Source organism: Neoarius graeffei, chromosome 12 (assembly GCF_027579695.1).
Source record: "Neoarius graeffei isolate fNeoGra1 chromosome 12, fNeoGra1.pri, whole genome shotgun sequence".
NCBI classification, from domain to species: Eukaryota; Metazoa; Chordata; class Actinopteri; order Siluriformes; family Ariidae; genus Neoarius; species Neoarius graeffei.
The window spans coordinates 72,421,141-72,446,649 of NC_083580.1; the positions used below are offsets into that span (position 1 = coordinate 72,421,141).

Here is a 25,509-nt window from a genome sequence, read left to right on the forward strand (position 1 = left end):
TTTCAACTTTTGTGCAACAGAGAACAGTAGGAGACAGTTGGCATGCTTTTATTGCTTCAGCAAAGCACATGAAAGCACATTGAAGCAACAGAGCCAGTGCATTGGCACAGGTTAAGTTAAATAATATTTCATATTTCTTAGCATTTGCTTTTCATGTCTTCTTGTGTGATGGAGAAAAAGGTCAGGGCAAAAATAAAACCATCAAATCGTTATATATGTATATTTAATAAAGCCCCTTATGTATATTTTATGCCTTTTTTTTTAACTTTAATCCCCTAAAAGCTAATTTCGTTCACCTACTTTCTGAATCTCAGAGCTCTGAAGCAAAAGTCTGAAGGCCCCAAGGGATTCACACTTCCCTCTGAGAAATTGGAGAGTAAAATCTGAGTGGCAAATTCTCCTCTTTTAATTTTTCTTTTTCTTCTTCTAATTCGTTTATTTTCTGCTGAAGTCTACGGATAAGAGATTAATGGGGTGTAAAAAGCCCTCAGGAAAGATCATGAGGTCTTATTGATGGTATAATAAGAACAAGGGACAAATTATTACACACGCTGTTAAAGACAGATAGGCAGCTGCGTTCGTGATTTCTAATTTTTTTTTTTTTAAAGCAGTTTAAGTCTCTAATTCTCTCTGGGTTTCCTCCTGAAACAGAAAAGTTGAAGCAATTTTGTTCAAAAAAGAAAAAAAAACCTACTTTACTGTCATGCGTCCCTTTGTGTAATTTATATTCTTTGATAGGATACCGTGTACTTCGTCTGGTGACTTTAATTTTTGCGTTTTTGAAAAAGAAAAGTATGATTGTGTAAATAATCCATGTTCGTGTTCACTTTCAACTATATTTCACAGCTGTTGTAGCAATGTGAGTTGAAAATATTAGCCGTAACGGAGATCAAATCTATGTATTCACTTGACAGGACTATCACTGCGAGGCTGCATGAATGTACAGTCTGGGCTAGAAAGAAATCAGCCCCGGCCTTGCTTCTGCACACCATTTTGCGTGTTTTTATGATGACCACTGGTGGTGCTGTTGCTCTTGATTCCGCAAAAGCCCAAAATAATCCACATTTGGTCGCCACAAATCTGATTAAAAACTTATATTGATGCATTTTTGTGCTTGAAAAATGCAGAAACGTAGCCATACGCCTTCGTTATGTGATAGCCTGGCTTTCTAGTTCCAGGACTTGAACTCTCATCCTTTAGTCAGTACTCCAGACCTTCAGCTACTGTCTCACCACTCAGTATCAGAGCTCAGCAGTGGTATATACAGCTATTAAATAACTTTTTCTCTTCTGTCCGTCTCTTTGTTTTGTCTCCGTATTGGTATCGGTGACGGTGTGTGTAGCCTGGCGTCTCTGATTCGTGGCCAGGTCCTGACATCTGATGGAACTCCTCTTGTGGGCGTCAATGTGAGTTTTGTGAACTACCCACATTATGGTTACACCATGACGCGTCAGGATGGCATGTGAGTGTCCACACTTATCAGTCTAATCATTCACCCTGTATCGATTTACACTACCGTTCAAAAGTTTGGGGTCACTTTGAAATGTCCTTATTTTTGAAAGAAAAGCACTGTTCTTTTCAATGAAGATCACTTTAAACTAATCAGAAATCCACTCTATACATTGCTAATGTGGTAAATGACTATTCTAGCTGCAAATGTCTGGTTTTTGGTGCAATATCTCCATAGGTGTATAGAGGCCCATTTCCAGCAACTCTCACTCCAGTGTTCTAATGGTACAATGTGTTTGCTCATTGCCTCAGAAGGCTAATGGATGATTAGAAAACCCTTGTACAATCATGTTAGCACAGCTGAAAACAGTTGAGCTCTTTAGAGAAGCTATAAAACTGACCTTCCTTTGAGCAGATTGAGTTTCTGGAGCATCACATTTGTGGGGTCGATTAAATGCTCAAAATGGCCAGAAAAATGTCTCGACTATATTTTCTATTCATTTTACAACTTATGGTGGTAAATAAAAGTGTGACTTTTCATGGAAAACACAAAATTGTCTGGGTGACCCCAAACTTTTGAACGGTAGTGTATAAATATTTCAGTGGATTCATTTAACATCACAAAGAATGTTTTTGGTCATATATGGATGAGGAAATGTCGATTTTAGATTTCTCTCTGTGTATTCAGGTTTGACCTGGTGGCTAACGGTGGCGCGTCTCTGACCCTACGCTTTGAGCGAGCGCCGTTTCTGAAACAGGAGCACACCGTGTGGCTGCCATGGAACCGCTTCTATGCCATGGACACTCTGGTCATGAAGGCGCAGGACATCGTCATCCCAAGCTGTGACCTGAGCGGCTTTGTCAGACCCGATCCTGTGCTTGTGCCCTCCCCTCTATCTTCCTTCTTTAGCTCCAACCCTACAAACAAGCACATTATACCTGAAAGCCAGGTACACACACACACACACACACCCACACAGGCTTGCTTCAGAAAAAAAAATGTTACTATTAGCAGTAAACGAAAGCTATGAAGCATGATCATGGGACGTGTTTTTTGCTTTAACTCGCTTCTTGTTTGAGTTCTTCAACTTACAACACAGATATATTGCAGATAACCATCCACTGTATATCTGTACACATCTTTACAGTGGGGCAAAAAAGTATTTAGTCAGCCACCAATTGTGCAAGTTCTCCCACTTAAAAAGATGAGAGGCCTGTAATTTTCATCATAGGTACACTTCAACTATGAGAGACAGAATGGGGGGAAAGAATCCAGGAAATCACATTGTAAGATTTTTAATGAATTCATTGGTAAATTCCTCGGTAAAATAAGTATTTGGTCACCTACAAACAAGCAAGATTTCTGGCTCTCACAGACCTGTAACTTCTTCTTTAAGAGGCTCCTCTGTCCTCCACTCGTTACCTGTATTAATGGCACCTGTTTGAACTCATTATCAGTATAAAAGACACCTGTCCACAACCTCAAACAGTCACACTCCAAACTCCACTATGGCCAAGACCAAAGAGCTGTCAAAGGACACCAGAAACAAACTTGTACACCTGCACCAGGCTGGGAAGACTGAATCTGCAATAGGTAAGCAGCTTGGTGTGAAGAAATCAACTGTGGGAGCAATTATTAGAAAATGGAAGACGTACAAGACCACTGATAATCTCCCTCGATCTGGGGCTCCATGCAAGATCTCACCCCGTGGGGTCAACATGATCACAAGAACGGTGAGCAAAAATCCCAGAACCACACGGGGGGACCTAGTGAATGACCTGCAGAGAGCTGGGACCAAAGTAACAAAGGTTACCATCAGTAACACACTACGCCACCAGGGACTCAAATCCTGCAGTGCCAGACGTGTCCCCCTGCTTAAGCCAGTACATGTTCAGGCCCGTCTGAAGTTTGCTAGAGAGCATTTGGATGATCCGGAAGAGGATTGGGAGAATGTCATATGGTCAGATGAAACCAAAATAGAACTTTTTGGTAAAAACTCAACTTGTCGTGTTTGGAGGAGAAAGAATGCTGAGTTGCATCCAAAGAACACCATCCCTACTGTGAAGCATGGGGGTGGAAACATCATGCTTTGGGGCTGCTTTTCTGCAAAGGGACCAGGACGACTGATCCGTGTAAAGGAAAGAATGAATGGGACCATGTATCGTGAGTTTTTGAGTGAAAACCTCCTTCCATCAACAAGGGCATTGAAGATGAAATGTGGCTGGGTCTTTCAGCATGACAATGATCCCAAACACACCGCCCGGGCAACGAAGGAGTGGCTTCGTAAGAAGCATTTCAAGGTCCTGGAGTGGCCTAGCCAGTCTCCAGATCTCAACCCCATAGAAAATCTTTGGAGGGAGTTGAAAGTCCGTGTTGCCCAGCGACAGCCCCAAAACATCACTGCTCTAGAGGAGATCTGCATGGAGGAATGGGCCAAAATACCAGCAACAGTGTGTGAAAACCTTGTGAAGACTTACAGAAAACGTTTGACCTCTGTCATTGCCAACAAAGGGTATATAACAAAGTATTGAGATGAACTTTTGTTATTGACCAAATACTTATTTTCCACCATAATTTGCAAATAAATTCTTTAAAAATCAGACAATGTGATTTTTCTGGATTTTTTTTTTCTCATTTTGTCTCTCATAGTTGAAGTGCACCTATGATGAAAATTACAGGCCTCTCTCATCTTTTTAAGTGGGAGAACTTGCACAGTTGGTGACTGACTAAATACTTTTTTGCCCCACTGTATATGTTTTATGGATACAGATGTAGATATACACTCACCGGCCACTTTATTAGGAACACCCATCCATATACCAGCTGTTTGATGCAGTTCTCTAATCAGCCGATCCCTTGACAGCAGCACGATGCATCAAATCATGCAGATACAAATCAAGAGCTTCAGTTAATGTTCACGGCGTTCAAACATCAGAACGGGAAAAATTGTGATCTCAAAGTGTGACTTTCTTTCACTGTGGCATTGGTGTTGGTTTGAGCCAGATGGACTGGTTTGAGTATTTCAGAAACTGCTGGGGTATTTTCTGGGGTTTTCACACACAACAGTCTCTAGAGTTTACACAGAATGGTGCGAAAAACAAAAAACATGGAGTGAGTGGGCGACAGTTCTGTTGGTGGAAACAAACGCCTTGTTGATGAGAGAGGTCAGAGGAAAATGGACAGATTGGTTCGAGCTGCCAGGAAGGATATAGCAACTCATATAATCACTCTTTACAACCGTGGTGAGCGGAAAAGTATCTTCTGAAACAGCAGAAGACCACACTGGGTTCCACTCCTGCCAGCCAAGAACAGGAATCTTAGCATCAAGAACATGTTCCTATTAAAGTGGCCGGTGAGTGTAACTACAAAGTATGTAAACTGAACTCCGTATACTACAACTGTTTTAAAAAGATTATTACCTAAATTCCATGTGGGATTTAAAAAATAATTGTACATAGATATACCATAAAATCGAAGATCATGGCTATTTCTCATACAGTGGTGCTTGAAAGTTTGTGAACCCTTTAGAATGTTCTATATTTCTGCATAAATATGACCTAAAACAACATCAGATTTTCACACAAGTCCTAAAAGTAAATAAAGAGAACCCAGTTAAACAAATGAGACAAAAATATTATATTTGGTCATTTATTTATTGAGGAAAATGATCCAATATTGCATATCTGTGAGTGGCAAAAGTATGTGAACCTTTGCTTTCAGTATCTGGTGTGACCCCCTTGTGCAGCAATAACTGCAACTAAATGTTTGCGGTAACTGTTGATCAGTCCTGCACACCGGCTTGGAGGAATTTTAGCCCATTCCTCCATACAGAACAGCTTCAACTCTGGGATGTTGGTGGGTTTCCTCACATGAACTGCTCACTTCAGGTCCTTCCACAACATTTCGATTGGATTAAGGTCAGGACTTTGACTTGGCCATTCCAAAACATTAACTTTATTCTTCTTGAACCATTCTTTGGCAGAACGACTTGTGTGCTTAGGGTCGTTGTCTTGCTGCATGACCCACCTTCTCTTGAGATTCAGTTCATGGACAGATGTCCTGACATTTTCATTTAGAATTCGCTGGTATAATTCAGAATTCATTGTTCCATCAATGATGACAAGTCGTCCTGGCCCAGATGCAACAAAACAGGCTCAAACCATGATACTACCACCACCATGTTTCACAGATGGGATCAGGTTCTTATGCTGGAATGCAGTGTTTTCCTTTCTTCAAACATAACGCTTCTCATTTAAACCAAAAAGTTCTATTTTGGTCTCATCTGTCCACAAAACATTTTTCCAATAGCCTTCTGGCTTGTCCACTGCAGCAATACTTTAGCAAACTGCAGATGAGCAGCAATGTTCTTTTTGAAGAGCAGTGGCTTTCTCCTTGCAACCGTGCCATGCACACCATTGTTGTTCAGTGTTCTCCTGATGGTGGACTCATGAACATTAACATTAGCCAATGTGAGAGAGGCCTTCAGTTGCTTAGAAGTTATCCTGGGGTCCTTTGTGACCTTGCTGACTATTGCACGCCTTGCTGTTGGAGTGATCTTTGTTGGTCGACCACTCCTGGGGAGGGTAACAATGGTCTTGAATTTCCTCCCTTTGTACACAATCTGTCTGACTGTGGATTGGTGGAGTCCAAACTCTTTAGAGATGGTTTTGTAACCTTTTCCAGCCTGATGAGCATCAACAACACTTTTTCTGAGGTCCTCAGAAATCTCCTTTGTTCGTGCCATGATACACTTCCACAAACATGTGTTGTGAAGATCAGACTTTGATAGATCCCTGTTCTTTAAATAAAACAGGGTGCCCACTCACACCTGATTGTCATCCCATTGATTGAAAACACCTGACTCTAATTTCACCTTCAAATTAACTCCTAATCCTAGAGGTTCACATACTTTTGCCACTCACAGATATGTAATATTGGATCATTTTCCTCAATAAATAAATGACCAAGTATAATATTTTTGTCTCATTTGTTTAACTGGGTTCTCTTTATCTACTTTTTAGGACTTGTGTGAAAATCTGATGCTGTTTTAGGTCATAGTTATGCAGAAATATAGAAAATTCTAAAGGGTTCACAAACTTGCACCACTGTACATTAAATATGCTTCATCTGTTCCACAGAAGAAGCTCCATGTTTCTTAGTCAGTCCCTCACAAAACCAGACAGAAAATTCTAACTAATTCTAAACTGAATTTCAGATGAAAACTGAAAATAAGATAGTGAGCGGAGACTGGGACTTTAAAACAGTTTGCCTGAAGGGCGATAATATGCAGGAGCTTGGTAAAAGTAAGAAAACAATGACTCATAGAAGTGTAAAAGAGCAGCGGTTCCCTGGAGCGTCTCTCTAATCACCTGTAACCTTCTCTACCTTTGTGTAATATTGTCTTCATGGAAATTATTTTGGCTGCTTTCAAGAACTGCACAATATACAGATAATACATGCTTTATTTCTTGACCATATTTAAGGTATTTCATTAATAAGACTAAATTAATGTAGGATTTGCTTTGTGTTTGCAAAAAAAAAAAAAACACACACAAGCCATCAATCACGATTTATTGATGCGTCTTTATTTAACTAATCCCTTCTTCTCTCCTCAGGTTCTTCATGAACAAGTGGAAATCCCAGGCACCAGTCTGAACCTGTGCTATCTGAGCTCGAGGACATCAGGATATCACGCCCTGCTTAAAGTGACCATGACCTCGGCCCAGGTGCCTGTGAGCCTGGCCAAGGTGCATCTCATGGTGGCCATGGAGGGTCATCTGTTTCAGAAGTGGTTCCACGCCTCACCCAACCTGGCCTACACGTACGTCTGGGACAAGACGGATGCCTACAAGCAGAGAGTGTACGGCCTGGCTGAGGCTGTGGGTGAGTGCTCTTAGGACGCAGTCACACCCTTCCCAATCTGAGAGCTTGGAAATATATTTGTTTCTCAAGCATAAGTGTGGTCCAGATAATTCTGATCCAACAGAAAACAAAATGACTGGAGTTTGCTCCTGAGCTTCGCTGCCGAATAATATGATTTGTTAAGCTTGTCATGTTCCTATGTCCTATTTTCAGTTTTCACAAAATGCATGTTGCGGTCTGTAGAGGACAGGAAATGCTTTCTGGATATGCAGTATGGAGCAGTGGCGGCTGGTAGTCTTTCAAACAGGGGAGGCTGGTCGGTTACGATATTTCCAGATTTTAAAAGAAAAAAGAAAAAACACATCAATTTTGCCCACACTATTGCCTCTGATCTGACTGATTGTTGGCAGGGTCACAAGCTGTGAAATAACAGGTTCTTTTGGCCCATTAGCCTACTGTCCAATATACATGATGGTGGTGTTGGGGGGGAGGGGTATATTTTAACATTTTTTATATTTTAAAATTGTGGCATGTTGTTTAAAAATTGATCATTATTGAAAGCAGCTCTTTGTCAGGAACCTCAGCAGTAACAGCAGAGTGTTCTGGAATAGGCACAAGCACTGACCTTGGGGAGCCAAACATAGAGCTGGGTGCCACACATTTCATTCAATGACACTTTCCCTATATTTTACTTATTTTGACTGAGAAATGTTTTATTGGCAATTTTGATAACCCTTCACTTTTAATCCAGGTCTGTAGTGTGAAATGTTCTCGGCTGTGTTTTTGTTTAAAAATGTTTTCCAAATTGTAGCTGTGTTTAATTCATATCCAGAGAAATATATATTCCAATATAATATACTCAGCATAAACATTTTAAATAGATTCTATATTTTTGGTCCATCCATGACATATTACTAAAGTAGCCTATTTACTGTTGTTGATGTGGGTCACTTGCTGTTAGCCAATTCACTTTCTCGTACCAGGAGAGCTGAAAGGAACGAGTATTATTCCCTACCTTTTTCACCAAGTCAATTTGAGGTGTTGGTCTACCCTGCTCTTTAATTTTAATTTTTTCCTCAAAAGGAAGACTGGCAAATGGCTTCGCCAAAATTAAATCAGCAATGCTTGGCATCCGTGCGCAGCTTTCTTGCTAGCTGACTAGCCCCCTCAAGTTCAAGTTCAGTCACTCAAATAAACGAAATTTCTGGAACTAAGATAGCAAACTTGACAGCACTATATTTACACTTTATTTACAATGAAAATATATACAAACTAAAAAAGCAGGTAGAAACCGTATGTAATGAATGAAATCGAAATGTAAGCTGATCTCTTACAATACACCACAGCACTTGCGAATCCGCATGGGACTGAACTGAAATTCACCGCTGCCTGTCTATAGTTGAAACGAGCTGTCAATCAAAGAAAATATCCGGCCGCTTTCACCAATCACCAGTCTCCTCGCGGAAAGCTTTGCCATGTCCCTCCCACTGTGAGGCTGGGAGTCCGTGGGTGGGCGTTTTCGCAGTATTTGTCCAATAACCGTCTTGCATTTTGAGATTGAAAAGCGCAGAGCTCCCAAATGCCATTGAAGTCCACTGAGGCTGGGCTGCATCACGCTGTCACGAGGGGGAAAAACTCACGCACACATTAGGCGAACTGGGGAAAGTTATAACGGAATGATTTCGCACTGTAGTTGGGTTGAGCACATATATTTCTATGATTCTGGATCTGAAATAGCAATGTTATAAGGTCAGCTATAACATAAGCCTAGCGCAATTCATCCTACACGATGTTCGTCATTTTTAGAGGAGGCTGAGCCTCCCTCATTGTCTCAGAGCAACCGTCCGTGGTATGGAGTGATGAAGGCATTCAAATGAAGGCATTCAATGCGCTGCCGAAGCGCGCAGAAGGTGTTAGTACGCCTGTCATTATAGTGCGGACTTTCCATAGCATAGAAAATCACTACGTTTCAATTTGTGTAACTGAACTTGTTTCATATCACTGGTCATATAAACCTATGTAAACAGGAAAAACGCGGAAGAGTTTGGTCGCATCTAACTACAGCCCCAAAAAATACCGTTGGCCATGCTGAGCCTAGCTACATTGCTAACAGGAGTGACAGCGCGTCTGACTGCGTCTGACTGACTGGGAGGTCGCGCAAAGCTCGGATAGATACGGAGCAGCTCGTCTCAATTCAGATAAGAGCATATTTCATTATGGAAGTACGGTGGACTGTTCCTTTAAAGTAAATAGGTTTTATGTATGTTCTTTGAGCACGCCCCTTTTTTTTGGAACTAAGGCAGCATGTCTAATGGTTATCACCTATAACGTTTTCTCTTCTTATAATTAATTAAAATTTAACAAGAAATTTTAACCCAGGAAGACCGAAAAAATTAAAAAGCACTTTGGGAAATATCTTGAATCAAGCTAGAAAATTGCAAAAACCCTGAGTTAAATGAACAATGATTAATAATAATAGTTTTACAAAACATAAAAATAGCACAAATTGGAAACATATATAAGTGTATAAATCTGTGGAACGATTCAAACAATGAACACTTCCTTGTATAAGAGTGCATTCATGGAGATTGTCACCGAGTTCGCACTACATTTACCGCTTCTCGGTGCTATTCCCTCAACCACACATCATTTAATATGGAGCCTCCCTTTCACTCAGCTAATAAGGCCTACTGGACCTATGTTGTTCTCTTCAAATTAGTTGAAGCAGTAAGTTGGCTCGTCCCTGGTCAGCAATGAAATTAAATTAAGCTCATAAAGTGTGTGTCTATGTGTGAACTTATTTCTTTGCCTGTATGTCTCCTCTGCGCTCTCTCTCTCTCTCCCTCTCTCATATATTAACTCTAGTCTCTGTTGGATACGAGTATGAGACGTGTCCCTCTCAGATCCTGTGGGAGAAGAGAACAGCGGTGCTGCAGGGCTATGAGATCACCCCATCGAACCTGGGGGGCTGGTCGCTGGACAAACACCACACACTCAACATCCGTCATGGTGAGCCAGCACACTCACACATGCGCAAATGGATCTTTTGTGTTTCAGGTTTAAGCAGAACACATCAGTTAAAATTCCATGCTCCAGGATGGTAACTGGGGCGGCACGGTGGTGTAGTAGTTAGCACTGTCACCTCACAGCAAGAAGGTCCGGGTTCGAGCCCCGGGGCCGGCGAGGGCCTTTCTGTGCGGAGTTTGCATGTTCTCCCCGTGTCCGCGTGGGTTTCCTCCGGGTGCTCCGGTTTCCCCCACAGTCCAAAGACATGCAGGTTAGGTTAACTGGTGACTCTAAATTGAGCGTAGGTGTGAATGTGAGTGTGAATGGTTGTCTGTGTCTATGTGTCAGCCCTGTGATGACCTGGCGACTTGCCCAGGGTGTACCCCGCCTTTCGCCCGTAGTCAGCTGGGATAGGCTCCAGCTTGCCTGCGACCCTGTAGAACAGGATAAAGCGGCTAGAGATAATGAGATGAGATGAGGATGGTAACTGTAGATCTGGAGGTGAAGGCCAAATCTGTGCGTGACTTGTTCAGTGAGGATGATGGCACTCTGGGACAGTTTTGTCAGGCCTGCAAAATCACGAGGCCACAATCTCATAGAAAACTTGTGGGATTGTTTGGAATGGCGGGTGAAACATAACAATATCCAGCACAAACTTTATCTAAATTACATATCCAGTCAGTGGAACAGTGGGATAAATTTGACAGGATGGCAAGACACTGGTGGAATTGTTATTTGACAGTATTGCTGCTGTTATTAAGGTGAGTGGAGGCGTAGCAAAGTATTAGGGAAAAAAACGACACGTGCAAATGATACTGTGCCGGGTTTTTTTCCCCTCGTTTTCTCCCTGATTTGGTCACCTGCCATTTCCCACCCACCAGCCAGCTCTCCCAATCATATGATGGCTCCCAGCCAGGGAGGGTTAAGGCTTATCAGTGCTTCTTCTTAGACCTGAGAGGTTTTTGAACTGTTTTTCATGCTGCACGACAGGTCTGCATAACGCCAAAGGGAAACGCTATCTACCTTCTTCCTCATAACATGAGCTCGATTGGCTAGAGTTGCTGTGGGGAAGAGAGAGAGAGAGAGAGAGAGAGAGAGAGAGAGATTATGATTATGCCAGAGGGGAACCATCAGGGCCTTCAGAGAAGGCCCAAACATATCAGCATTTCAAATGTTGTATTCAATTTCTTTCATTCTTTAATTGCTTTCACTCTTTCATAATTTCATTATAAGTATTCCCTTCTAATTTGGCCTCATTTTCTATCAAATTTGCTTCAGAAATGAAAGGGTTGGGGGCGTCGTGGCTCGGGTGGCTAAGGCGCCATGCCATAAATCCGGGGACCCGGGTTCGGTTCCGGCCCGGGGTCATTTCCCGATCCCTCCCCGTCTCTCTCCCGCTCATTTCCTGTCCTGTCGCTACACTGTCCTATCCAATAAAGGTGAAAAAAGCCCAAAAAAAATCTTTAAAAAAAAAGAAATGAAAGGGTTACTGTCCTGAAAACATTAAAATCGAGTTATCCAGTGAGATTTTTTTGTTTGTTGTGTCTAGGCTGAGAAGAGTTTCGAGCTGCTCACTCATTGGTTCGGACTTCATTGCCGGGACAGAAGGCCATGGCAGTGTATGTTTATGTAGGAAGTGACAGATGAATTAACCAATCAGATTTTGATTTATAGTCAGAGAGACCAAAAATTTATCACCCTAGGCCTTCTCGAAGGCCAACTGCAAGTCAGCGATGTCAGCGCAGCAGTGAAGTCACCTTCCAGCCGGTGTAGCGTTCATCAGTAGTGTTAGTGAATGCTAATAAAGCAGTCAAGCCAGTGCTATCTATCGAGAGCAAGTAGCACAGGCTAACGACCGAGAAACTAAGATTTCTGTCTCCAGACTCTTCCACGCTCACTACAGTCTTTTTCACTCAGACTTAAGTATTCATTTCCCTGTGTAATTTACTTAGTTACTTTTAAAATCAACATCGACAACCGCACACAACCTGGCAGCCTGCCACTAATCCCTCGCAAAATCCTTTGCCATGTTGCTTTTTTGGTGTGTCTGGCTAAGTTTTGGCTGAGCTCAAGTCTAATAGTAACAGTTTCCCACTGGATTATGTTATCCGTCCCAGCCAGAGAACACACCTGGTTTTGCTCCCTTGGTGCCTGGGCACGGATGACTGTCGCATCATCAGGATTGAATTTTGCAATCCCTTGACGATAAGGCGAACATACCTTGCTTTCTGACATAAACCTTTACACAAGTCTGCTTGCCATTTAATCTTGGAGAAAGGACGCATCACTTAAGCCAGTATCTCACTGGGCTGCGACAGCTTGCGACAAATTGCGAACGTCATTCGCGAGAGAGTTTCAAAAGTGTCTTGAAACATTCGCGGGGCTTCTCAATTTCCTCACACGAGTCGCAAAGTGTCGCTCCTTCGTCGCTGAAATTTTGAACATGTTCAAAAAATTCGTCCGACAAAATTTCTCTCAAAATAGCCGCAAATGCGTCGCTGGTGTCGCGAAGCCGTCGCGAACCCTTCTCAAGTCAGTTTCCGTGAGGCTTCCTCTACTTCCCTGCCTGCCCAGGGAAAGCCGGGCTGCGACAGCCTGCGACTAGTTGGAGACACAACAGTTGCGGTAAAATATGCGAATATCAATTCAGTCTGATTCCAAGTGAAAATACACATATTTTATCGCAATTATTGTGTCTCCAACTAGTCGCGGGCTCTCGCAGCCCAGTGAGATACTACCCTTAGTAACCAACTGTACATACTGATGACTCAATTGACGCACACAGGTATTGCTCACAGTATATTCAAAATGCCTTCCTGAATAGCACTCCCAATGCATCAGGATAAAAGGACATGCATGTATCACTGCGCTACTTGTTTTCTTTCACACATTCAGTCCTCGGAGTCATATATATTCATGATGAGTAATTAAAATTGCATAATGTAAGCCTCTCATTCAGAGTCATATTTCAAAAAGACAAGAAGCAACAGTGTGTGATGTGCATGACGTTTACTTTGACAAGCTGAGACCACAAACTCATGCTGAGAACTGGTACATGTGAATCCTGAATACTAAAAGGATAAAAATTAAAGCTAAATGGTTCCCAACACAGTAATGATCTGAGAGACAATCTCTTTTTATAGCAACTGCTAAATATAAAATGGTGGTTATAAAATGCAAATATGTTGATCTAACAGGCACGGTGGTGAAGACCTGCAGATTAGTGAAGGTTTTATTCAACAACTGGTGTCGAAAGATGAACTGCAAAACCCTTTATACCACAACGTTGTTGAATTCTCAGTTCTGGTCAGAAGATAATTTGTTTTCCATAACAGCAGCTCTGACAGTAGTTACAGCTGTGAGGTTTATATTAATGTTCTCGGTCTGATTGTAACAGTCACACAGGGACTTCTGTTGCAAACGCTCCAAAACATCATTAAGAACTGCGTGTAATTATTGATATGGTGAAGTTTTCTGTGAGGAGATGAATATTTAGAATTTATGGAAGGAGTCTCCAGTGTCGGAGGTAAAGCTGTAACTTGTAAGTCTTCATGTAAGAACTAGAAGAGCACTCAGAGAGCACAGACCTCCGCCAAGGCCAAATGCTGTATCTTGTAATGGTAGTGACAGTAAAACTAAATTCGTGGATCCGCACCGTGACTTGGATCCGCTCCAAAAGTTTATGGGTTCTTTCTTGGCCTATGCTACACACTTCCACCAAGTTTCATGGAAATTGACTTGGTAGACAAACAAACTGCAATGAAAACATAACACCCTTGGCAGAGGTTAAAAAAAAGAAGAAGAACATGGGTCTTTCATCTTTAGGAAGAAGGCCTTTGTGCTTTATGGTTTCTTGGTAACATGACAAGCTGCATTTTGTTTTATCCTATTGACAAGAAAGGGAAAAAAGAAATGCTGGTGAGAGGTTTATAACTGCTGTAACATAAGTGATAACGGGAACGTTCCATGCTATTCAATGTAACTATAAATGAATAAAACGTATGACATGTCATCCTTTAAATAGTAATAAAAGCTAGATAGATACTGTGACGAAAGTCAGAGTGATTTGCGCGAGCTCTTACAAACTGGGACGTCTGGTCAAGGTACCCTATAGATCCGGAACGGTGAGAGATGGAGAATGATGCTTAGTGAGGGGAAAAAAGCTCATTTTTCATGGATCATTCCGGTTCGGTAATCCAGATCAGCACCAAAAGTCATAGCAACTTAAATCAGTCAAGAGGTATTCTTCATGTGAAATTTGGTCATGACTTGGTTGAAAACTGAGGGAGAAATAGCGTCCTAGAAAAGTTAGGAGGATAATAATAATAATAAAGTAGAAAGATCCTGAGTGAGAGTAACAATTTGCGCTACCGCTACCGTACTAGCGCAAATTAATTCTAACCCTGGCTCCGAGTGGCACAACAGAAACGTGCTCTCCTTATCATCTGGAGGTCACTAGTTTGAACCCTGATGATGCCACGGTTATCACTGGCTGAGAACAAGGGGCCCAAGACAGCAAAATTAGCCTGTGGGAGGGGTAGCGTACTCTTTCACCCCGTCAATTACAGCAACGCTAGCCAATCATGAGCTCTTCTATTCTTTGAAAAGATGCGGTCAGCTGGTGTAACACGCCTTGGATGAAGCACATGATAGACATCGCTGTCCCTGGTTGGTAGCTTTTCATGTGATAAGGGAGACCTGTTTAGTGGGTGGGAATTGGCCATATTTTTAAAAAATTAGGGAGAGAAATAATTAAAAAAAATCTAATCCTTGGCAAAATGAAAAAAAAAAAAAAACCCAATCACACTACACCGCCATGTGTAGTGAAAGCTCCTTAATTAATCACCAGATAAATAAGTTATTTCCTGGTCATTATTTGTGCATATTTTTTACGGTGATTAGATTAGATTAGATTAGATTAGATTAGATTAGATTAGATTAGATTAGATTAGATTAGATTAGATAAAACTTTATTGATCCCTTTGGGAGGGTTCCCTCAGGGAAATTAAGATTCCAGCAGCATCATTACAGATAAACAGAGAATAGAAATACAGAAAAACTTCTAGATAAATTAAAATAAATTAAGTATTTACATATACAAATATAAAAGAATAAGATATGGGGAAGGGAGGAGGGGGGAAAGGGGGGAGAAGTGGGGTTAGGGTAAGTGTGTGTGTGTGGGGGGGGGGAGCAGGAAAGATATTGCACTTTATATTGCACAGTATATTGCACATTGTCCGGTATTGCTTATTGTTAGGCTAGGCTAGGCTACTGCTCCTTCCCGTCCTCTGTCCTCCTGTTACCCTTCCTCCCCCCCAGAGAGGAGTTGTACAGTCTGATGGCGTGAGGGACAAAGGAGTTTTTAAGTCTGTTCGTCCTGCACTTGGGAAGGAGCATTCTGTCACTGAACAGGCTCCTCTGGTTGCTGATGATGGTGTGCAGAGGGTGACTGGCATCATCCATGATGTTCAATGGTTTGTCCATAGTCCTCTTCTCTGCCACCATCACCAGAGAGTCCAGCTTCATGCCGACCACAGAGCCGGCCCGCCGGATCAGTTTGTCCAGCCTGGATGTGTCCTTCTTGGATGTGCTGCCCCCCCAGCACACCACGGTGTAAAACAGGACACAGGCGACCACAGACTGATAGGCTAGAACATCCACAGGAGTTTCCTGCAGATGTTAAAGGACCGCAGCCTCCTAAGGAAGTATAGCCTGCTCTGTCCCTTCCTGTATAAGTGATTGGTGTTGCAAGTCCAGTCCAGCTTGCTGTCCAGCCACAGCCCGAGGTACTTGTAGGAATCCACAGCCTCCACCTCAACTCCCTTGATCAGAACTGGTCGTGACCTTGGTCTGGACCTCCCAAAGTCAATGACCAGCTCCTTGGTCTTCGAGGTGTTGAGCTGCAGATAGTTCCTGTTGCAGGATGACAATGAAGAAGGCTGGTGAATTTGTATAATTTAAGATGATTATAAATAGGAGTTGGTGAAATGCATTCTTCAGTAACGCTGCTGCTAATGTCAGCATTTCCACTTGGCATTTAAGTGTTAAAAAAAACAAGAATCATGTATTATTGTAAATGCTAATGAGTGCATGCCTTTCTCTTTATTTGTGTCTCTCAGGTATCCTTCATAAGGGCTCTGGGGAGAATGTGTTCATATCTCAGCAGCAGCCTCCAGTCATCAGCAGCATCATGGGAAATGGGCGTCGACGCAGTATCTCCTGCCCCAGCTGCAGCGGCCTGGCCGAGGGCAACAAGCTGCTGGCGCCTGTGGCCCTGGCGTGCGATGGAGAGGGCAACCTGTATGTGGGCGACCTCAACTTCATCAGAAGGGTGTACCCTTCCCTCAACACCACGGCTATTTTGGAGCTGCGGTAAGATATGTGTTGTAGTGCTTTTTTAAGGAAAAAAAAATATGAACAGCGTTTGGTGGATTCGTGAGTTTTATTGCGTCTCTTTCTGTCTCTTCTTTGCGTGACTCAACATTGAAGAAATAAAGATCTGAGACACAGGTAAGCAACATACGGTATGGCATCATACACTGATTAGTTTAGTTTTACAGTCTGTAGCAGTCTGTAAATTTTCGAACCACTGAGATTATTATTAAAACACTGGCGCTTTTTTCTGGGCCAGAAAAAGAGTAAACAGAAGCTTGAAATGAAGAAACTAACAATGCAATATTTGCAATGCAATATTCCAAATCACGGTACTTAGGGTGTTTATGGAATTATTTGCTCGTTATAGGTCTAAACCACTTTTAATAGTCATGACTTGTACCTTTAAAACCGAAAAGTTTCCAGTAGCAGGGATTTTCACATTCTTTTTTCTCTATTAATCCCCTGTATTTCATCCACTTTCTTTCCATTTTGCGTTCCTATCAAAGTGATGTCTTTTTTATAGCTTATTTTAGAAGTCTCATTACTCTGCTCAGATGAGCTTTTAACATTTTATCATGCTCACCAAGGTGACGGTGCTCTTGGCCCAAGACTATTAAGACAAATTCCTTCCGTTTCCCGTATTTCCATAGCAACAGCCCGAGCCATAAGTACTACCTGGCAGTGGATCCAGTCTCAGGAGCTCTGTTCCTGTCAGACACCAACTCCAGACAGATCTACCGCGTGCGCTCGCTGAGTGGTGCCCGCCCACTCATGGATAACGCTCAGGTGGTGGCAGGCACAGGCGAGCAGTGTGTGCCCTTTGACGAGGCACGATGTGGGGACGGAGGCAAAGCCGTGGAAGCCACGCTGATGAGCCCCAGAGGTGAGCGCCGCTCTCTGTCCTTCTCACTGAAAAATCACTGCAAATGTAGACAGAAAGGAAAAGGTATAGATATCAGGGGTTTTTTTTAATCAGGGATTGAATTGTGAGCACTCCATCAAGTGATTCACTCAGGGGAAATAAGTAGTGTTATTTTTTGAGAGAGGACTTCTTTTAACATGTTTATCTAGCTTGAATTCCCCATGGCAAAGCTATTATAATCTTGTATTATGATTCTGCGAAATATATGCCAATACATTTAACAGTTATTCCATGAAATCGAGCCGTACAGTCAAGCCGGAAAGTCTGCACACCCCTTTCACCTTCTCCACCTTTGATTACGTTACAGACTTATTCGACAATAGATTGAGTTCATTTTTTGTCACAAAATTCTCCCATAATGACAAAGTGAAAGCAGGTTTTTAGACATTTGTGCTAATTTATTAAAAATCAAAATCAGGGCTTTGAACCAGAATTTTTTTCCTATTAGTTCGTTCCGAACAGAAACGGAATTTTAACGTTTCCGGTTTTGGGTTCCACCATTAAATAGACGTTCCTGAACCGGTTAGAACAAAAAAATTTCGTTCCCGGAACGGTTAATTACGTTCCCTGTCAGCTGTTTAACAAATGGCTATAAAATTATGTCTCTGTCTCATCCAGCTTAAGCCAAATGTAGGCTAATTCTATTACAACCTTCATTCAATAAGACAAGAAATAATTCAAAACAATTATTATTTCAAATGTTGGCGATTTGGATTCTCAGTATGTCTTCCCATCTACACAAACAGAAAAAGTGCCAAAAATGAAAGAGAATTCGTTTAGTGTGTTACCAAAGGCTAGTCAGGCCCTATAGAGGGCTACCGCATGACGTCACCGCGCCGCGAGATTTTGTTAGGTGCCATATTGGAAGACCAAGTACACATCTATGCAAGTACATACATACATAAAACAAACTACACCTGAAATGTAGCCAGGGCCGGTTCTGCCCTAATCTGGACCCGGGTGCAACATCGCGCAACCCCCCCCCCCCCCCCAAAAAAAAAAAACCCAGTCTAAATCAGGACAACCATCACATAACTATAACTATAAACATTTTATATCAACTATTTTAACTAAATGAGCTATAATAAATAAGCCTGCAGGCAGCGACGGCGGGCTGCCTCAGAAAAGTAACCATTCAATGACGCAACTGAAAGCCTGCAGCCACGGCGGGCTGCCTTAAAAAGTAACCATTTGTCCTACCTTAAAACTCGTTTTGCATTTTCTGCCTCCTTTTTTGTATTTTCAACCCTCTGTTTATTTTCTTTCCTTTTCTGAAAACCCGATTTGTGTCCAGACATTTTGTTCTGCTACCAACGAACTAACTCGTCAGGTCTCGTCTCTCGAGCCCGCGATGATTCCCGTGGGAAGGGCAACAATTGATACATTTTTACAAACAGCCAATAGGGAGGTTGCATCGTTCAGGCTCTTCTTTGCTCAGACACTCATGGCTTTTTTATTTGTAGGCTACGGAAACTTTGAGGAACGAAGTAAAAACCGGTATTAACCGGTTACCATTATTTTTAATAAGCGTTTCTGTTCCAGAACATAAAAAATAATAAAGTTTCTGGTTTCGTTTCTGTTCCATGTGAAATAGAAAAAGTTCCCGGTTTTCGTTTTCGTTCCTTGAACCGGTTCAAAGCCCTGATCAAAATGTAAAATATCATATGTACACAAGTGTGCACACCCAAAAGTGAGTTGCGGTGCATTTTGTTTCCACTGACACTGCTTGAGATGTTTCTACAACTTAATTGGAGTCCACCTGTGGTAAATTCAGTTGATTAGACATGATTGGGGATTGCCAACACCTGCCTATATAAGGTCCCACAGTTGACAGTGCATGTCAGAGCAAACTCCAAGCCATGGGGTCAAAGGAATTATCTGCAGACCTCAGAAACAGGATTGTGTCAAGGAGTAGATCTGGAGAAGGGTAGAGAAAAATTGCTGCAGCTTTACAGGTCCCAAAGAGCACAGTGGCCACCATCATTCATAAATGGAAGAAGTTTGGAACCACTAAGAATCTTCCTAGACCTGGCCGCCCGGCCAAACTGAGCGATCGGGGAAGACGGGCCTTGGTCAGGGAGGTGAGCAGGAACCTGAGGGTCACTCTGATAGAGCTCCAGTGTATCCTTGTGGAGATGGGAGAACCTTTCAGAAGATCAACCATCCAGGCAGCACTCCACAAATCAGGCCTTTATGGTAGAGTGGCCAGACGGAAGCCGCTCCTTAGTAAAAGGCACATGACAGCCCGCTTGGAGTTTGCCAGAAGGCACCTAGAGGACTCTCAAATCATGAGAAACAAGATTCTCTGGTCTGATGAAACCAAAATTGAACTTTTTGGCCTGAATACCAAGTGTCACGTCTGGAGGAAACCAGGCACTGCTCATCACCTGGCTAATGCCATCCCTACAGTCAAGCATGGCGGTGGCAGCATCATGATGTGGGGATGTTTTTCAGCAGTGGGAACGGGGTGACTAGTCCTGATAGAGGGAAAGATGAATGCAGCTAAGTACACCAAGATCCTTGAAGAAAACCTGCTCCAGAGCGCTCTGGACCTCAGACTGGGGCGAAGGTTTACCTTCCAACATGACAACGACCTGAAGCACACAGCCAAGAGGGCAAAGGAGTGGCTTCGGAGAAAGTCTGTGAATGTCCTTGAGTGGCCAAGTCAGAGCTCAGACCTGAATCCAATTGAACATCTGTGGAAGGAGCTGAAAATGGCTGTGTACCGATGCTCCCTATCCAACCTGACGGGGCTTGCAAGGATATGCCAAGAGGAATGGGCAAAAATGTCCAGAAATAAGTGTACCAAGCTCGTAGCTTCTTTCCCAAGACACCTTGAAGCTGTAATTGCTGCCAAAGGTGCATCAACCTAGGCTAAGGGTGTGTACAGATATGTAACCCTTAAATAACCTATTTTTGTCAGTAAAATAAAATTGCACATTTTCTAAAAACCTGTTTTCACTTCGTAATTATTGGTGATTGTGCATAGATGTTTGAGGCAAAAAAATGAACTCAGTCTATTGTAGAATATGTCTGTAACGTAATAAAACATGGAGAAGGTGAAAGGGGTGTGCAGACTTTCTGGCTTGACTGTATATGAGCTGATTGGCTATAGGCCATGTACAATGAGTGAGTGGAATAACTGTTTTATTCTATCCACATTCACTGGATTTTGAGAAACGGAGCATTTTTAGTTTCATTTTTTGCAAATTCGATAAATAAAAACGTCATACAAAACGTCCAACAAACTCATTTCCGCTTAGAATGTAAACAAACTGGCGAAATGACAGGAGCAATTTGTGAAAAATGCTATTGTAATAATAATTATTGAAAAATAAAAAAGATACGTTCTTACCATCAAATACTTTCATTCCGTATTTTGTTGCTTTTTTTATTTTTCAGGGTTTTTTCCGAGTCGTTTTTATTTTATCCTCGGTTGGTTCAGTAACACACTCCTCTATTTTCTTCTTCTTTAGGGTTTTTGGGGTTTTTTTGGCAGTTGGCAAACCAGCTGGGCTGGAGTGTGGAACAGGAGATATTGGGGGGGGACTATACTCTTTTAGCAAATACTTGATAACAAAGTGATATATTTGATTTGATGCGCTCCACCATTTTGTTTTTCTCTACTCATGGTATATGAGCTGATAGCCTAGTAGTAGAGTAGCCAATCAGAGCACGCGATTACTCATATCCAGTGAATGTGAATAGAATAATAATATTTGTTAGGCGGCTTGTGAAAACACACCAGATTGTGGCTGAATTCTGAGGGAGGAAAAGGCAAAACATTATGAAAAACTGGGTTTTTACCAAAGTTTTCTTTTTCTGCTTATAACATAATCTTGTAATTTCATAAACTCTGCTATCATTAGTTTAAGAAAATGTAAATATATTCTTTTGGATACCTTTGAGTGGAATTGCAATGAAATCTTTAAATGCAACTTTCTCCATTTTCAATCTCTTTTTTTTTTTTGGAGGCAACCAGACTTATAATACTAGAATTTTCTAAAATGCTACATTTAATTCCAAAACACTGGCTGTGTCCGAAATCATTCACTACTCACTATCTAGAGAATTCTATATAGTGAGCTCACTGGTAAAATGAAAAAAACACTTTCAGACACTACTCCGCCACGTCGTTATTTACGTCACTACTGTTGCGCAATTAAAAAATGTCAGGCTGGTGGGTTTTCAAAATAATAAATACATATATGTTATTTACCAGCTGGGAGGTCCGTACGGTGAAATACCGTGACCGAGGTCTTGAAAGTACTGAGCGAGGCCCTCTGGGCCGGGGTCAGTATTCAAGGCTGAGGTCACGGTATTTCACCATACAGACCGACCTTAAGCTGGTAAATAATATATTTATTTTTTTCTTTACCAAATTCTAACAGAAAACGAGAGCGCCCGAAAGGGAAAACCGAGCCGAGCCGCCATTTTGAATCCTCATTCACGGCTGGAATGCAAATGGCTTCCTCCTCGGTATACAAGTGCACTTCCATGGCAGGAAAAAAACTACATTTTGCCGCCTATGTAGTCCCCTATTTATACAAAATCGAGTCATTCAGGATTCAGCCATGTTTTTGCTCGGCGTTAGCAACAGTTACAGGTTTTTAGCTTTCTCCTGAAATGTTTTCTTTTATTTCTTCTTCCTCAGGGTCGTAAAACTCGCTTTCGCTGTGAACACTGTCGTTATCGCTATCCATGCTGTCAAATTAATGCTATTCTCCTGAGAAATGCGAAAAGAAATGTTGACAAAAATTGCTACTATGTTTGTTGTTGCTGTTGTGAACAAGCAAGTCGCCAGAGATCCGTAACCGGGGTCCATACCATAGGATACGGACCCCCTCGCCAGCCAATCAGAGCGCAGGATTTGATGGAAACCGGACTGCGAAAAAATAAATGCATGTATTTTTGTGATAAATACATATTATACTGAGTGTATTTCCCACATTAATCAATACAAAGTACTTTGTGGCTGGGGCATCTTTCAGTTCTTTTAAATCAAGGCTGAATCCTTTCTTCTTTGCCGCTGCCTTTTATTAAATCGCATTTGAGGCTTTTAATTAATTCCTCGCTCTGCGCTGTAACTTTTATTCTTGACTTTTATCTCTTATTCTATTTTAGCTTTTTTCTATTCTCTTACTATTTTTAATTGTACTTGAATGTCCGTTTATAATGTGTTTCTTTTTCCATCCATTCACCCCAACACACTTTTTTTTTTTCTTTCAGCGCAGCTGCAATGCATGATGGGATATATCGCTTGGTTAGTGACCATCGGTTGTACACAACTTTTCATGATGCATTGCAGGATGCTATGAGTCCACTATATAGGGTGTAATAATTCTCACTATACATTCGGACAGCGCTACAAAATGGTGAACTCACTTCTGTAGTCCACTACGTAGTGAGTAGTGAGTGATTTCGGACACAGGGACTGTTTTGGTTTCTGTTTTATTTTGACGCATTTGTAGTAGGTATAAAAACAAATCCATTTTCATATCGTCTTATCACAAGGATGATATGATACTTTCAAGAGGCATTGGTAGACCCAAATATCTATTTGTTTACTTTGTCTGTTTCTTTAGACATATATTTTTCCTTTGATATTAATTTTTAGTTGTGCGGTACATATTCAATGCACAGATTTTGCTCTGGAAAAAAAAAAGGAGGATCAGAGATGTTTCAAATCAGTCTTGCTATCTTTGGAGGACAGCTCATCAGCATGTTTAGACATCATGAGACAGGCTGAGAATGCTAATCTGTATTTCAACAGAGCTGTCAGCTCAGGTGTTTAACTTATGAATACTGTCAGTATTATTTGGCTGAACCGTCCTTCGCAGTAAATAGAACATGAATTTGTTTGCAAGCCTGTTAGCGGTGAACGTTGTGAACGGCTTATCAGCAAATCTCTTATTATTTATCTGTGATGCTCACCTACAGGCATTGCTGTGGATAAGAACGGGCTCATGTATTTTGTGGATGCCACCATGATCCGTAAGGTGGATCAGAACGGTATCATCTCCACTCTGATAAAAACCAACGATTTGACCGCGGTCAGACCTCTCAGCTGTGACACCAGCATGGACGTCAGCCAGGTCGGTGTACACTCCTCTCCGCTTTTCTGCTCTATCTGTTTATTTCTGAGCAGTTCACTACTGCAACTTCCAAAACAAAGAACGATCCCCAACTGGAAATAAATAACTAAACCTGAAGTGTCTGGTTAGACTTTATATCCTGCTATCATGACAGATGACCGCTGATGACAGTTAAAGCGATGGCAGCATCATTACGGTTTAATATGGAGGACTGCGATCTGCAGTTTGGCTTGTATTAGCTGCAACCAGGGCCGCTGACAGCTTTGGCTGGGCCCGGGACAAAATGCTCTGAATGGGCCCCCCCGGGCCAACCCACACACACACACCCACCTCTCTTATCCCAGTCTCTACTCGCTCCAACCCTTAAATGACAGGTATTCAAAAACCATTCAACCGGTCAACAACCATTTCATTTTAGCATTTCAGCATTTTTACAGTTTTAACATTTTAACATTTCCTTAGTCTGCAACTATTCAGGTGCGAAATGCAATGCGCCGGACTTTTGTTGTGCGTGCGTGCGTGCATGCGTGCGTACTGTCCAGTGTGAAAAGCAGAGAAGAACACACCGCTCGAGAAACGGCGGGATATGATTGCGGGCTAATGTGAATATTCTTAGCTTCAATCAGATATATGAAACACAATGTTATTAAGCCGTTGTGGTTATGAAATGATTCAATGCCCTGTGCGTTTGATATGGTGTTCAGTGTGACTTGCTCTCCCCTCGTTTGTAACATCAATTGCGTGCCGCGCTTGCCTTGGTTGGGGTTACTTTACGGGGCTGGAAAAAGTTGGCTGTGTCTTACCCAGTGATGGGAATAGCGGCGTTACGAACGGCATTACTTTTTTTAGTAACGAGTAATCTAACTAATTACTTTTTACATCGTTATAACGCCGTTCCCGTTACTTACAATAAAATACTATGCGTTACTTTATTAAAGCTGTTCTCATCTGGCACGCTGCTCGTTCAGCCTTTCTTTACTCTGCTTCCGTGTGGGGCGGGGAGACACGAGACAACGGCACAGTAAGCCAATCAGAGTAGATTTGGACAGCATACGTAGGTAGGCCACGCCTACTGCACTACTGCGCGCTCTTTCAATCGGAAGACACAGCGATGGCGAGCGGTCAGCCCAGCACTGCGCTTTCACATTGGAAATACAGCCATTACTTTTCATTACTTGAAATAAAAGGCAAGAGTGTTTACGTGCAATGCACATTATGTCGAGGAACAAAGCGTTTGTCCTCGTCAGTGGCCAGTAATTAGTAACATAATTTTAATAACTACAAAAATATATTACATTTGATAGATGTCTTATCCAGTGGTTGCGTTAGACCAGGGGTCACCAAACTACGGCCCGCGGGCCAGATCCGGCCCGCCACCCCCCTTTGACCGGCCCCCCAGCCCCTGTGCCCCCCATCACTTGAACCGGCCCTATGAGGCAATCCCCAAAAGTGGTCATGGCCTATTTTTTTAAATTGCTTTTTGGCAAATAATAACATGTCTGCATCTTGTATTTTGTTGATTTTATCAATTAAAATTGATATTTAGTTATAAAATGAACTATTCATATTTTCCGAATTTTCGTCATATGCTCGTGATCAAGCAGTGACAGGCAGCGCACGCGCAGAGAACTGTCAGTGTTCGGGACAGCAAAATGGCTAGCGGTAAGCGAAAAGCTGACAGAGAGTGCAGAGTTTTTAAAGAACAGTGGGCCACCGATTATTTTTTCGTTCAGTGTAAGGACCGTGCAGTTTGTCTTGTATGTAAAGAAAGTGTGTCGGTTTTCAAAGAATATAATCTG

The 25,509-nt window shown here is 42.1% G+C and overlaps 1 protein-coding gene across 1 annotated transcript in view; it reads left to right on the forward strand.

Annotated features, from left to right (window-relative positions):
• Window positions 1-25,509, forward strand: part of tenm2b (teneurin transmembrane protein 2b) — a 704,289-nt gene that overhangs the window by 664,202 nt on the left and 14,578 nt on the right. Inside the window, exons 16-23 of the mRNA XM_060936361.1 lie at window positions 1,343-1,462; window positions 2,138-2,399; window positions 7,066-7,333; window positions 10,178-10,321; window positions 16,438-16,690; window positions 16,808-16,828; window positions 17,344-17,576; window positions 23,556-23,710. Of these exons, the coding sequence (XP_060792344.1) occupies window positions 1,343-1,462; window positions 2,138-2,399; window positions 7,066-7,333; window positions 10,178-10,321; window positions 16,438-16,690; window positions 16,808-16,828; window positions 17,344-17,576; window positions 23,556-23,710 (1,456 nt within the window). The remainder of the gene's footprint in view (window positions 1-1,342; window positions 1,463-2,137; window positions 2,400-7,065; window positions 7,334-10,177; window positions 10,322-16,437; window positions 16,691-16,807; window positions 16,829-17,343; window positions 17,577-23,555; window positions 23,711-25,509) is intronic.